At 41.6% G+C, this 13,158-nt stretch overlaps 1 protein-coding gene across 1 annotated transcript in view; it reads right to left on the reverse strand.

Annotated features, from left to right (window-relative positions):
- Positions 1–9,117, reverse strand: part of SUCLG2 (succinate-CoA ligase GDP-forming beta subunit) — a 305,674-nt gene extending 296,557 nt beyond the window's left edge. The window contains exon 1 of the mRNA XM_027864082.1: positions 8,983–9,117. Within this exon, the coding sequence (XP_027719883.1) occupies positions 8,983–9,069 (87 nt within the window). The 5' untranslated portion in view covers positions 9,070–9,117. The remainder of the gene's footprint in view (positions 1–8,982) is intronic.
- Positions 9,118–13,158: the final 4,041 nt, after the last annotated feature.

Raw genomic sequence — 13,158 nt, forward strand, 5'->3', positions numbered from 1 at the left:
GAAGAAGAAGAAGAAGAAGAAGAAGAAGAAGAAGAAGAAGAAGAAGAAGAAGAAATTACTATTTTGCTATTATACTAGTAACAGATTATTAAATTAGGATTCAGGCTTTTCTCCTTTTATTTCCTCAAATAGGGCTCAGCCCCTGTAGAAGGTCAATCAGTCTCTGAAAGATATGTCTGATTGATAAGATTGCCCTAACCTTGGGAGAATGCCCTCCTTAATCTAGGGCAGGACCTCACCCAACTAGGAGACCTTACTTCTGTTTAGAGAGCAAATAGAATCCAGTCTGAGCAAGTTCTTGCCCAAGGAAATGAGCCCCTATCCTTCTAATTCTCCATTAGAATTTGGAGTGTTCCAGCTCATGAAGGAGAAAACCAATCCTAGAGTTCTGGATGGAGGTGGATTCCCCTGTCCAGATTGCTGGAGGCAGCTGAGTCTCATGATTAAGCCACATTCTCAGCAGGAGGAGCTGAAGACTTCTAACCCATCTCCTCATTAAATTTCCATCAATCAGGGTTGATTTTCACTTGTCAGAGGCCTCCTCTTTTCCAAAAAAGTATATTAAGGCTTTCAGCCTCTCCATGGTTTTGTCTTTAGTTTCCTGAGAGAAACCACTGACCATCAATTTATTGATTATTAGCTAGCCCTGGATGGGGAACCTGCAGGCTTGAGGCTACATGTGGTCTTCTAGGACCTGCGTGTGGCCCTATGACTGAGTCCCAAGTTTTACAGAACAAATCCTTTCATTAGGCAGGTTTGTTCTGTGAAGTCTGCATTCAGTCAAAGGGCCAGACTTGAGGACCTAGAGGGCCCCATGTGGCCTCGAGGCTGCAGGTTGCCCAACCCTGAGGTAACCCAATTAATAAATTGATCACCAATTACCCGAAACTTTTTCATTTGTCACATAATAAAGTATTTATATAGCATTTCAGATTTGCGAAGCACCTTACATATATTATATCATTTGTTCTTCACAACAAGTCTGGAAGGTAGAGACAACTAGATGATGAAGAAGCAGCAGGTAGAGCATTAGCCTTGGAGTCAGGACAATTGAGTTCAAATCCAGCCTTAGACATTTAATAGCTGTGTGAAGCTGGGCAAATCACTTAACCATGGTCTGCTTCAGTATCCTCAACTATAAAACTGGAGATAATAGTAGTATCTACTTCACAGGGTTGTTATAAGGATTAAATGAGAAAATATTTGTAAAGTGCTTAGCACAGTGCTAGGCACAGAGTAGGTGCTTCAAAAACGCTGTTTCCTTCCCTTTATTCCTCTCATTTTACAGATAAGAAAAGTGAGACTAAGAGATTAAGTAACTTGCCCAGGGTCACACAACAAGTAAGTGTCAAAAGCAGAATTCAAACTCAGGTCTTCTGGACTCCAGGCCTACACTCTATCCAAAGTGCCACCTAACTGCCACAAACAATTATTCAATGAATTTGATGAATGTGGATGGTAAACCAGGATAGTCCATATTTACACATGACTTAAGGGTAGGCAACTAAAACCATCTTCCAGAAAGTTGCTTCAGTTTTCCATCTCATTTGCCCTCAGTAAAAATCAAATATTAGTAGATTCTCCTTAGACTCAGTGTCTTTTTTCTGAGGTACTTATAAATTAGGCAGATTGTTTGTTTGTTCGTTTGTCTGTCTAAGGCCAAACCAGATCATTCAGTGGATTTCTCCACATCTCACCTGGAGCTTCCCAGGGTTTTTCATTAGACCACACTTACAATTCAAATGAAGCAAAGAAAACTAGATTCTGACAAAAGGTGGTTGAGACCCACTGATGCAAATGGGATAGGGAAAGGAAGCAGGAAGAAAGAAGACAAGAATGGGGAACTAAAAAAAATAAAATTCAGACCTCTAAAATGAAGGGAGAGAGGACAGGGAGAAAAAAAAAGATGGAACAGACTGGGAGTGTACCATCTCAGCTACTTCAGCAAAGATTAGATTAGGAGTCAGAATCTGCTCTTGCTGGCTGGCAGTTCTAAATTCAGTTCTAATTTAGGAGAGTCAAGTAGGGCTGAGGATTGATGGGTAAGATGTGGGAAGCATGGAATAAAAGAATGGAGGACTCCTGCTTCAATGCAGACGTTCACAGACCTTGAACTGAGTGAGCCATCAAAGGTCCCCTCATCTAATCCCCTCAAATGTAGGGAGGCTTCTCAGTACAAGGGAGAAAAGCACTGGATTTGGAGCCGGCAAACTTGGTTGAAATCCTGAGTCTGCTGCTGATTATCTTGGCTACCATCAGCAAGTCATTTAACTCTTCTTGGCCTTAGTTACTTCATTTGTAATGCAAGAGAATTGGCCTAGATGTCCTCTAAGGTCCCTTCAGCTCAATATCTATAATCCTACAGATTCACTAGGGCAGTTAGATGCCTCAGTGGGTAAAGTGCTGGGCCTGGAGTCAAGAAGACCTGAATTCAAATCCACCCTCATCCACTTACTAGCTGTGTGACCTTAGGCAAGTCACTTAACCCTGTTTGCCTCAGTTTCCTCATCTGTAAACTGAGCTCGAGAAGGAAACGGCAAACCATTCTAGTATCTTTGCCAAGGAAAACCAAGGATCATTCCAAGGATCATGCCAAGGATCATGTGAGGTCTTTCCAAGGGTCATGAAGAGTTGGACTCAACTGAAATGAATGAACAACAACACAGATTCACTAAGGCGTGAAATGTACTTTCCAAAATCTTGTTGACTATACCTCTGAATATTCTTGATGCGTTACTGAGACATGAAACCCTACCTGTGAAAGGATGAACTATGCAATCATCTTTCTGAGGACAGTAGAAGGAAGTACACACTGGTCTAGGCCCTCATGAATCAATCAAAGCATTTACTGAACACCTACTATGCTTTAGGCTCTATTACAGACATTGGAAAGACAAAGAAAAAGAAAAAAAAATGAAGCAGTCCTTGACCTCAAAGAGCTTACATTCTTATCAGGGGAAATGATACATACTTACACAAGTAATATACAAAATTCAAACACAATATATCTAAATAATTTGGAGTGAGAGGCAGTGGTGCCTGGATGGAAATCAGGAATGACCTCATGGAGGAGGTGATATTTGCGCTGAGCTTTCTTGAGATTCTAAGGGTTGAGGATGGAGGGAATGTTTTGCTGGCATGGGAACACAGTCCAGAAAGCGGAAATAAATATCTTTTGTGAGCACCAACAAGACGGTCCTCATGTTGGCTGGACCTCAGAGCACATGAAATGGAGGAATGTACATTAGGAAGGCTGGAAAGGTAGTTTGAAGCCAGGTTCAAAAGGGCCTTAAATAAAAATATATCCATGTTAAGGTTTAGTTGCACTTATCTCAGAAATCCCTTCTGAGAAAAGCTTCCCATCAAAAACCAGAAGATGACTTATAGGGCAGCTCACCACAAAATAAGGTGTAAACACAGGACAAATTAGCTGAGATAATTGATAAACGTTTCTCTAATGTTAGTATTTCTTCCAATGCATCAATGGAAACTGTTTCCAGAATCTGGACAAGGTTATAGAATCATAGACTTAAAACTATAAGAGAAGGTAAAATGTATCTAGTTTAACTCCCTCGTTTTATATATAAGAAAACTGAGGCCCAACAAGGCAAAGCGATTGACCCAAAGTCAGAAAATAAGGAAGTGTCAGAGACAGCATTCGAATCCAGCTCTATTGACTCCAAATCCAGTGTGCTGTTTGCACTAGCCCACCTCGTAGGAGAGAACACAAATCATAAGATATAAAGTGCTTTGCCAATCTTAACAACTAGTTAAATAGGAGTTGCCAAGATTACAGAGACATTCTTGGAATCACGGAACCTAAGAGCTGGAAGGGAAGTCAAAAGAATTATAAAATCAAAGATTTAGAAGCAAGTAACCTTGAATCAAGCAATCATCAAGAATGTGCCAGGCACAGTGATACAAAGAAAGGCAAAAAACATCATACTTGTCTTTAGGGAGTTCACATTCCAATGAACAGACAACATGCAGATAACTATGCACATGTAAGAGACAAAATAAAGATAAAAGCAAAGGTATAAATAGATGAGAGAGAGGAAGACAGAGAGAGAGACACCTGGATGGCACAGCAGATAGAATAGTGGGCCTGAAGTCCAGAAGACCTGAGGGCAGATTTGAACTCTGACTCCAGGCCCACTGCTTTGTTTGCCTCAATTTCCTCATTTGTAAAATGGGGATAAGAGTACCTATCTCACAAGGTTATTGAGGGAAATCAAATGAGATAATAATTGTAAAACCTTAACACAGTGCCTGGAATGTAATAAGCATTTTGTAAATGTTAGTTATTATTATTATTAGTATCATCATTAGAAAAAGAGGTAGAGATACATGAGATAGAGAGATAATTGATAGAGAAAGATGATATAGGTTAGTTGATCTATAGATGAATATACATATATGTATGGATATTTTATATATATTATATATATATATATATAAATGTTAATAAAATTATATTGAGAACATGAGGTTGTCTTTGATGTCCTTGTTAGAAGTAATCCCAGAGGGTCAATCAGTCAACAGAAATTTATTAAGTACCTGCTACATACCAAGAACTGTGCTAAACATGAAGGATTTCATAAAAGTCGAAGGAATCCAATCCAACCTCACTTTACAAATGTGGGAACTGAGGCCTAAAGAGTCTGAGTGACTTAAACAGATTCATACAGCTAGTAAATCATTGCATCCCATCCAACACTCCTACCTGACCAAAAACACTTTCTATAATACCCTTGGAGATAATCTCATCACTGCCTGAAACCCTCCAGTGATTAAGAATTTAATAGCTAGCAGGGTAGTTCGAAGTGTTGGGAAATTTTTCTTCAATTAAACTGAAATCTGCCTTTCTATTAATTCTACAATCATGTACTCAGCATGCACTTATAAAGTACTTACTGCATGCAAAGTACAGGGTGCTTGTGTTACTAAGGTAGATAGAAAGACAGAAGGTGTTTTCTACCCTCCCTGCCCCTCCATCCCTGAGCTTCCAATGAGGGGAATATTACATCACGTCTCAAACACAGAAGGTCAACAGTTTTCCTCCTAAATCATGGCCGATGAATCACCTGCTCTAACAGCTGAAATTGCTGTTACACTTCATTTAAAAAGGGGGAAAAAAGTATTTATTCATCTGGGCAAGAAACCTGCTAGGAGATTGCAACATTACAATGCAGTTTGTGTTACCTCATTTAGCTGATAAGAACTCGCACATAACCTTTGGTCCTTCACTCCTATAAGGCAAGCATCCATCTTCACCTCTTCCTCCCCACACCTCTAAAAGAGGCTGAAATTTAAGGGAGAGTCAGCAGTTTGAAAGTCTACAACATCAAGGGGCAAAGGTTTAACCTGTTTCCTTTTATTTGTTTTTCTCACTGTCATTTCATGAATCTTTACTGAATAGAGAACTGGATACATTATAGAATACAAAATACCACTGTATGTAAGTATCAAGAGAAGGCCTCCATTCTATTGGATTGGGCCCATGTGGAAGATTTACGGGAGGCCATAGGCAAGATGAGGACAGAAAGAAAAGGAGAGCAAGTACTGTAAACTGTGTTGGGTCAGGGGTACCCACATTGATGAGATCATTGCTACATCCCAAAGTATTTAACATGTACACAATACATTATAGAAATGAAGGGGTCACTTTCACAAAATAGAAAATTAGTGCCATGTCCTACTCCTGCGCCTTTGAAAAGATGGTTCTTCCCTGTATTGGCCATGATCTTCCTCTCACCTCAGCCTCTTGGAATTCATCACTACTCTCCAAATCCAACTCAAATACCAGTCAGCAAGTCAACAAACATTTATGAAGTGTTTACTGTGTGCCAGGCCCTGTGCATCTCCAGCACAAGTCCTTTATACTAGTTGTTAGCTCTCTCTCTCTCCTCCTAAATAGTTTGTATTTACTCATCTTGGTATATGCTGTGTAGGGAGATTAAGACACTTTGGCAAGGGTCTCACAGCTAGTACGTATCAGAGGTGAGAATTGAGCCCAGGTCTTTCTAATTCCAATAACTGACTCCACTACATCACTATTTCTGCCTTCTTTTCACACACTGACTTCTATCCTTTCTTTCCTTGTTTTAGCAATATTAGGGACAAAAGGACAATCAAGCATGAGTTGGGACTACTCAGACACTGGAGCAGAGACAAAAGGATTCAATTCCTTGAGCATGCTCAATCATTGCTTTTCTTCTCCTTTTCCTCATTAAATTCCTTGGAGGTGATCTACAATTGATGCCTTCATCTCCTTTCCTCTCATTCTCTTCTTAGATCCCTGAAGTCTGCCTTCTGACCCCATCATCCAACTGAAACTGCTCTTTCCAAAGTTATTGATGCTTTCTGAATTGACAAATTGAATGGCCTTTTCTCAATCCTCATTCTCCTTGACCTCTCTTCAGCTTCTGACATCGTGGCTCACCCTTTTCCTGATACTCTCTTCCTGGTGGATTTTCGTGACACTATCCTCTCCTAGTTCCTCTCTTACCTCCCTGACCACTTTGTCTCACTCTCTTTTTCTAGCTCTTCATTCACATCTTTTCTCACCTGGTTGCACTACTCTAGGACTTCTCTAAAATGTCCCAGGGAGTTCATTAATGGGAAAACCTCATCATTCTGCAAGATCCCAGCTGCCTTGGTACTCTAGCTCATCATCACCTGAAGTCCCTCTGACTGAAGGTTGGAGCTGTGAACTCAAATGTGCCCTTTCAGGATGGAGCTCAGCTCAGAGATCTCATTTCCCACCTGTCTACACTACTGTGGGACTTCTCTGATTTCTCCACTTCATCACTTTTGAGTACTTTGAGTACCTTCCCCCTCTTTATTTTTCACATTTTTATCACCAGGGCTTAGAAGAGTGCCTGTACATGGTAGGTACATAATAAATGTTTATTTATTGATTGGGGTCACAGGTCTCCATCATGGGCCCTTTTCTTTTACGTTGTGTTTGGAACATAGGTGAAGCCTCAGACACTTCCTAGCTGTGCGACACTGGGGAAGTCACTTAACTTGTTTGCCTCAGTTTCCCCACCTGTAAAAATGAGTTAGAGAAGGAAATGGCAAACTACTCTAGTATCTTTGCCAAGAAAACCCTAAATGAGATCATGAAAAGTCAGATACAACTGAAAAATGACTGAACGACTAGGTGCTTAATAAATACTTATTGATTGACACATTGAATACTCTTTTAAGTGATTTCTGAATGCTTTTCATTCAGAATCCCTCTTATCTTTCTTCTGAACTTCCCTTCTAGGCCTATAGGGTAACAATCAATCATCATGATGGACATAAATCATAGTAATGAGATGGAGACAGTGTATCAGTCTTGTGTTTCTACAATAGAATCCTCTTAACCTTGAGCCCCAGATCACTTTAATCATTTCCAACATTAAACTTTTCCCAACTTTAGCTGAAAATAACTCTCTAGAATTCAATTCAAATGAACAAAGCCTTATTGAGCAATTCCTAAATTCAAGTTGGAGTTAGGTTATATACTGAACACAAAAAGGGGCAATTCATCCCCCTTGCCTGAAAGGAACTTACAATTGAAAGGAGTTTACAATCTCATAAGCAAGTACACCAATAGCTTTGCACATTTCTTAATAAAATTCCCACCTTTCCAGAATATTCACATGCCTCAGCTTTCCTTTCTATGTCACCCACTCAAATCTATTTTAACCATTAGAAATGTAGTTGTTAATTTTTGTAGAGCTTAAATAATGAATAGGATTTGATCACCTGAAGGTATTTGTCTTATTTTATTACAATGTAACCAGCAATGTTGATTAGATGAGAAACTCCATCCTTTTTTTGCATACCACTTACAGTCATAGATTATAGTAATAAGTATTATCACTTTTAAAATTTATATTAATTAAAAAAAAGAAAAGAAAGGGGGGGTGCTTGCAGATGTCATAATTAGCTAAACTAAGAGCAACTCAAAAACCATTAGCAGTTACTTTTTAATTTTCTTAAAAACCATAATGCGCATATCCTGGTTAAAATTGCATGAGTACTAATTCTGCACTCATTAATTAGCAATGAGAGACTGGACAAGGACATTTCTCTGATCTGCTTGAGTCACTGACTGTCCTGCCTTTAAAATAAAGATGAAGCAAAAAAAAAAATCTTACTTTTCTTCCCTCTTCATCAATCAATAGTGAACTCTGAAATCATAACCCTTCCTGCTTGTACCCGCAAACTTCTAAAGTCTGCAAACTGTGCAGCCTGAGGAAAGTGAAACTACCTAGAAGCCAGACTCCGAGCGGCACTTAGCGTCTGCTGCTGTCTCCTTTTACACGCGCTTTTCTCAGCACTTCCTGGATCCCCCCAATCAAGGGAAGTTTAGTGGCAGTAGCCGGAGCTCAGGACTAAAGCCCCAAGGAGCCAGGCCAGGAATCCCATCCCTTTCCCCGTTGTACCCGGAGCATCTTTCCTTAAGATCGGAGATTCGGAGCTCCAGGGTACTCCTAAGCCCGCTGAGTGGAAGCCCCTCATGTCACAGGGAAGAAAATGACTCCAGGCAGGGGCAGAGGACAGGCAAGTGAGTGACAAAACCAGGGCAGCCCTTCCTCCGTTAGCTCTGGCCCCGGTGCCTCCAGGATCAGTTTTAAGAACACGTGTCCGCTAAGTGGGAAGCTCGCCGGCGGGTGCCCGCCCGCCCGCCTCGGTGGCAGCAGCTCCTTTCCGGGCCAGCCCAAGTGCGGCTCTGAGCTGGAGTGCCCAGCAGTGGGGATGGGGCTCCGGGGGGTGGGAACTGGAATGGGTGCTGGGGACCCAGGCATCCTGAGCTCCGGCCACCCCACGGCGGCCAGCAGAGGGAAAGAAGAGGTGCCACGGGGCGGGAGCTGAGGGGGAAAGGTCAAGGGGAGGTGGGCAAGGGCAGCCCCACAGCAGGAGGCTGGAGGATCGGGGGCGCGGCGAGGACCCGCCCGGGCCGGGCCGGCCTGACCCCCCACTCACCTGGGACTGGCCCAAGGGAAGGCACGGTCGGAGCGCCCACGCCGCCCGCAGAAGTTTCCCGGCCTGAGCTGCCATGGGGGACGCCATCTTAGACAGGAAAGTAGGCGGAGGGCCACTGGACTAAGGCTGGTCCCCTGGGGCAGGAGGAGGAGAAAGTGGAGGAGGAGGAGGAGAGAAAAGTGGGAGGAGGAGAGGAGGGGAGAGCAAAGAGGGAGGAGGAGGCAAAAGGGGGGGGAGGAAGAGAAAAGGGGGGAAAAGGAGGAGGAAAAAGGGAGAAGAGAGGGAGGAAAAAGGGGAGGAGGAAGGAAAGAGGAAAGAGAAGGGGAAAGGGGGAGAAGGGGAAGGAGAAAAAAGGAGGAGGGAATGGGGGAAGGGAGAGGGGAAAAGGGGAGAGGAGGTGGGAAAGGGAAAGAAGGCGAAGGGAAAGTCCATCATGTAGAATCACTAGCGTTCATCAAGACACAGCTCAACCACCACAAAATGTAGCCTTCCTTGATCTCCACTAGTATTAGTACTTTGTCTCTCTTGAAATTACTTTATATTACTTTGTATTTTTTCCCCCTTGGCTCATGTTGTATCCATCCAGGAGAAGAGAAATCGTTTGATGTCCAAGAGGATTTCCTTTTTTTCTTTGAATTCCCAAGACTTAGCACACAGCTTTGCCTACGAATGCCCTGTTTGATTTCGAGGAATGAATGAGAATACAGAATGTTCTTGCCTCAGTACCCCATACCAGGCTGTTATATCATCCCCTCCTCAAGATTCTAGGGAACCAGAGGGGCTCAGTTCTCTTTTCCCCAGTCCTATTGGCTCAAGCCACCATTTCATGTATTAAACTACATTGTAAGCCACCAATGAAGCATACTTCAGTCCTATTTCCCTAAGTATTATCAATTAGCTTTTAAAATGGAGTATTTGCTTTAAAACTATAGCAATAATAGATGTGGAAATCTTTCCCATCTTCCCCAATACTTTTAGGGCATATTCTCCTCTATACCTCTTTGGTCTCTGGGGAAAAAAGGCTCAGTTTTAGCATAGTTTCTACATATCATTGACCACACCAAGTTTATATCCAAATTCAGCATAACCACCTGTGGATGAAGCCTAATCTCAACTACCTGCTGTGCTGGGTCCCTAAGGTCCCTGCTTATGAGGGCATTGATTCTGGGCTGACTACAAAACATGGTATAGAATTAATTCCTGCACACCTAGATCCTCTGATGCTTGGCGTACTCACTCTCCTGCCTTTTCAAAACTGTGAGGATATAGCCTCTATGTTAACCTTCTACATCTAAAACAAAAGAATAAATGGTAAGGCAAAGGAGAGAGGTCTATTTGCTGACGGTCACATGTCAGGCTCAGATAGATAGAGGGCCAAAGGTATTATTTCCCCTTTCATAATCATCTCTCACTGAAATATCAAGCCAAGAGAAGAGGTCCAAACAAAATAGAGAAACAGTGATTGAGCCATTTTGACATGTCCATTTCAATTGATTTCTAATTCCAGTTCTGTGGCTACAGCCAATCAAAGAGACTACCATTTGCCGTATGGTGAACAGCCTGGACACATTTACATGTCTACACATTCTCCAAAGTCACTTCAAGGCACTTCCATTAGACATCATCACAACTCTACTGGAAGCGGGCTCCTCTCTCCTGTGGAGAACCACAATGGTGAAGCACATTGATGCACTCCATACGAGATCTTAGGGACTGGCCTCATTCACTGATTCCCCCATGTATTGTCCTCCTTATTTCAAAGACCCTCCCTTTCACCCCATGATTAGCCAGCCAGAACCAGTTATAGAATGTCTACACATGCTCTGAGGTGCTTCCTTTAGACATCATCACAACTTTCCCAGAAACAGGGTCTACAGCGTCTTGCATGTGGGGGACTTCATCACTAACTCTCTGATCTTGCTCAGAGGGACTGAACTTAATGAATGAAAAAGGATTTATTAAGCACTTATATGCCAAGCACTGTGTTAAGCCCTGGGAGACACAAAGAAAAAGAGTACCTGTCCTCAGGGATTATACATTCTCATAGAGGGAGACAGCATATATATAGGGAATACTGGCTAGATAAGATATTTTGGTCTAGAAGTCATGAAGCAGTAGGGCAGCTGATTGACAAGTTCTTTTTAAAATTAATAGTAATGTTGGCTTGATTATTGTTCCCAGAGCAAAATGTAAAGGGTGAAGGTGGGGCATATCTTGACAGGAATATGACTGGTGCAAAGCATAAAAGGCTGCCACCATCTTAGATGTAATAGATTCACAGGAATTAAGAAAACATGGCCATTGGACTCACCAAGACTTCTTGCACACTGTACCTATGCCCATTCTTGGTTTGAAACCACTCTTGCCAGTCAAGGCAACCAGCTTCCTCTCTGGCTACTGCTTTCCTCTGTCTGTAACTTAGGTAATTTTTTTTTTTTTCCTTTTGGTTCCTCCCTATTGCCAGGATTCTTTCAGCTTTCTAGGCCTTCCTTTCCTTTTGTGCTCCTTATGCTCAGGAGCATCTCATTTTTCTCTGTGTCCTCTTCCCTGTCAGAGTTCTGTATTGTTTTACCTTTTCTTATGTTCCCCTTTTGAATCCAAGGTCTATCTTTTGCAGGTTGTCATCCCTGGTCTTTGTTTCAAGGGGGCCTTAAAACCTGGCAACATTGAATTGGTATGAATTGCATGGCTTGAACAGACCCATGTGGAGATAGGTGAGTCAGCATTTAGCACCTGTTACGCATACCTTACAATCTGATAATTGTTTTGGGAACACAAGATCCTTGCAAGTAGGGATTGTTTCATTCATTGTATTTGTATCCTCAGTGCCTGGTACACAGTAGGTACTTAAGATATAATTGTGGACTAATTGTTTTTATGGACAAGATTTTGACATACCTCCACCTATTGCTGATATAATCCATGATGATTTTGCACATGACATATGTTGTTCCTCCTACCCCTGTAATTTACATGGACTACATGTTGAAATTAATGCTAAGAAAATATAAGGATGATTTTTAAATAGAGGGGAGGAATCAAAACAGACTTAGTTTTACTACCTCAAATAACGGTGAATGAAATTCTTCATATGGGCTATCACACACAATAACAATGGATCAGAGCTTGATTATCTATCAGAAGAGAAGATTTTCCTGAGGATGGTAGGGATAATGCTGATTATATAGTGGGCTCATTGCTGGGCCTGAGGTTGCTAGGACAGAAGTACCCCTTTTTTGTATTGAGCAAAATCATGAAGCACACAATTTGCTCAGTATCTGATCATAAGCTCATGGGTACAGGGAATGTTTTGTTTTTGTCTGTGGATTCCCAATATCTCCTTTCTCTACAACCCATCTCTGATGTTTAATTCTTAGTGTAATAGGATTACCCCTGGGTTCTGAAACCCAGGGCTTGACACTGGTGGAACAGTAGCTCCAGCATCTTCTACCATGCAGGAATGGCTTCCAATTCCTGCAACACAGTGTGTCTGCTTTCTGAGGACCAGTACTGAAAGGCACATTGCCAGGATGCTGACCTTTTGATATTGAATTCTTTGTCTGTGGAAACCCATGAAGCAAAGAAAAATGTAAAAAAATAGTTTTCATCTTGTGTGGCCTCTTTCCTCTCCTGTGTTACCAGTGGTAAATGAAAGAAAGGGGAACATGAAGTACTAAAAAAAATACAAGTTTTATACGGCTTACAAACCTGACCTTAGCTTTTAACACTCTAAATGTGATCCAATGACCAATTGGATTTAATCCTGGAGGATTTTTCTCATATTAATCTTGCTATTTTCATTATAACAAATCAGAAGAAAGAATGAGGTGGCAACTAATGGAAGGATGACTCACATGTGCTCATTGCAGAGAAAAAAATAAGAATGTTTCCAAATCATGCACTCAAGCAAAAAGAAACAGTATTTCATGAATACCTGGTCCCCTTGGATTTCGGAGCCAGGGGGCATTTAAAGTTAGAGTTATAGAGGATGGAGAGGTAGAATATTTTGCAAAGAATTTGATCATGAACTCTAAATTAAATCAACATCTACTTTGGTAATTGGTGATTTTGATAGAAAAGTTGCAATAGGTGAGGCTGATGAGAAAAATACTAGAAAATATGACATAGGAACAAGAAAGGTAAAATTCTAGTAAACCACACCAAGACATCATTAGT

Source organism: Vombatus ursinus, unplaced genomic scaffold (genome assembly GCF_900497805.2).
Source record: "Vombatus ursinus unplaced genomic scaffold, bare-nosed wombat genome assembly UNPS02014773.1, whole genome shotgun sequence".
Classification (NCBI taxonomy): Eukaryota; Metazoa; Chordata; class Mammalia; order Diprotodontia; family Vombatidae; genus Vombatus; species Vombatus ursinus.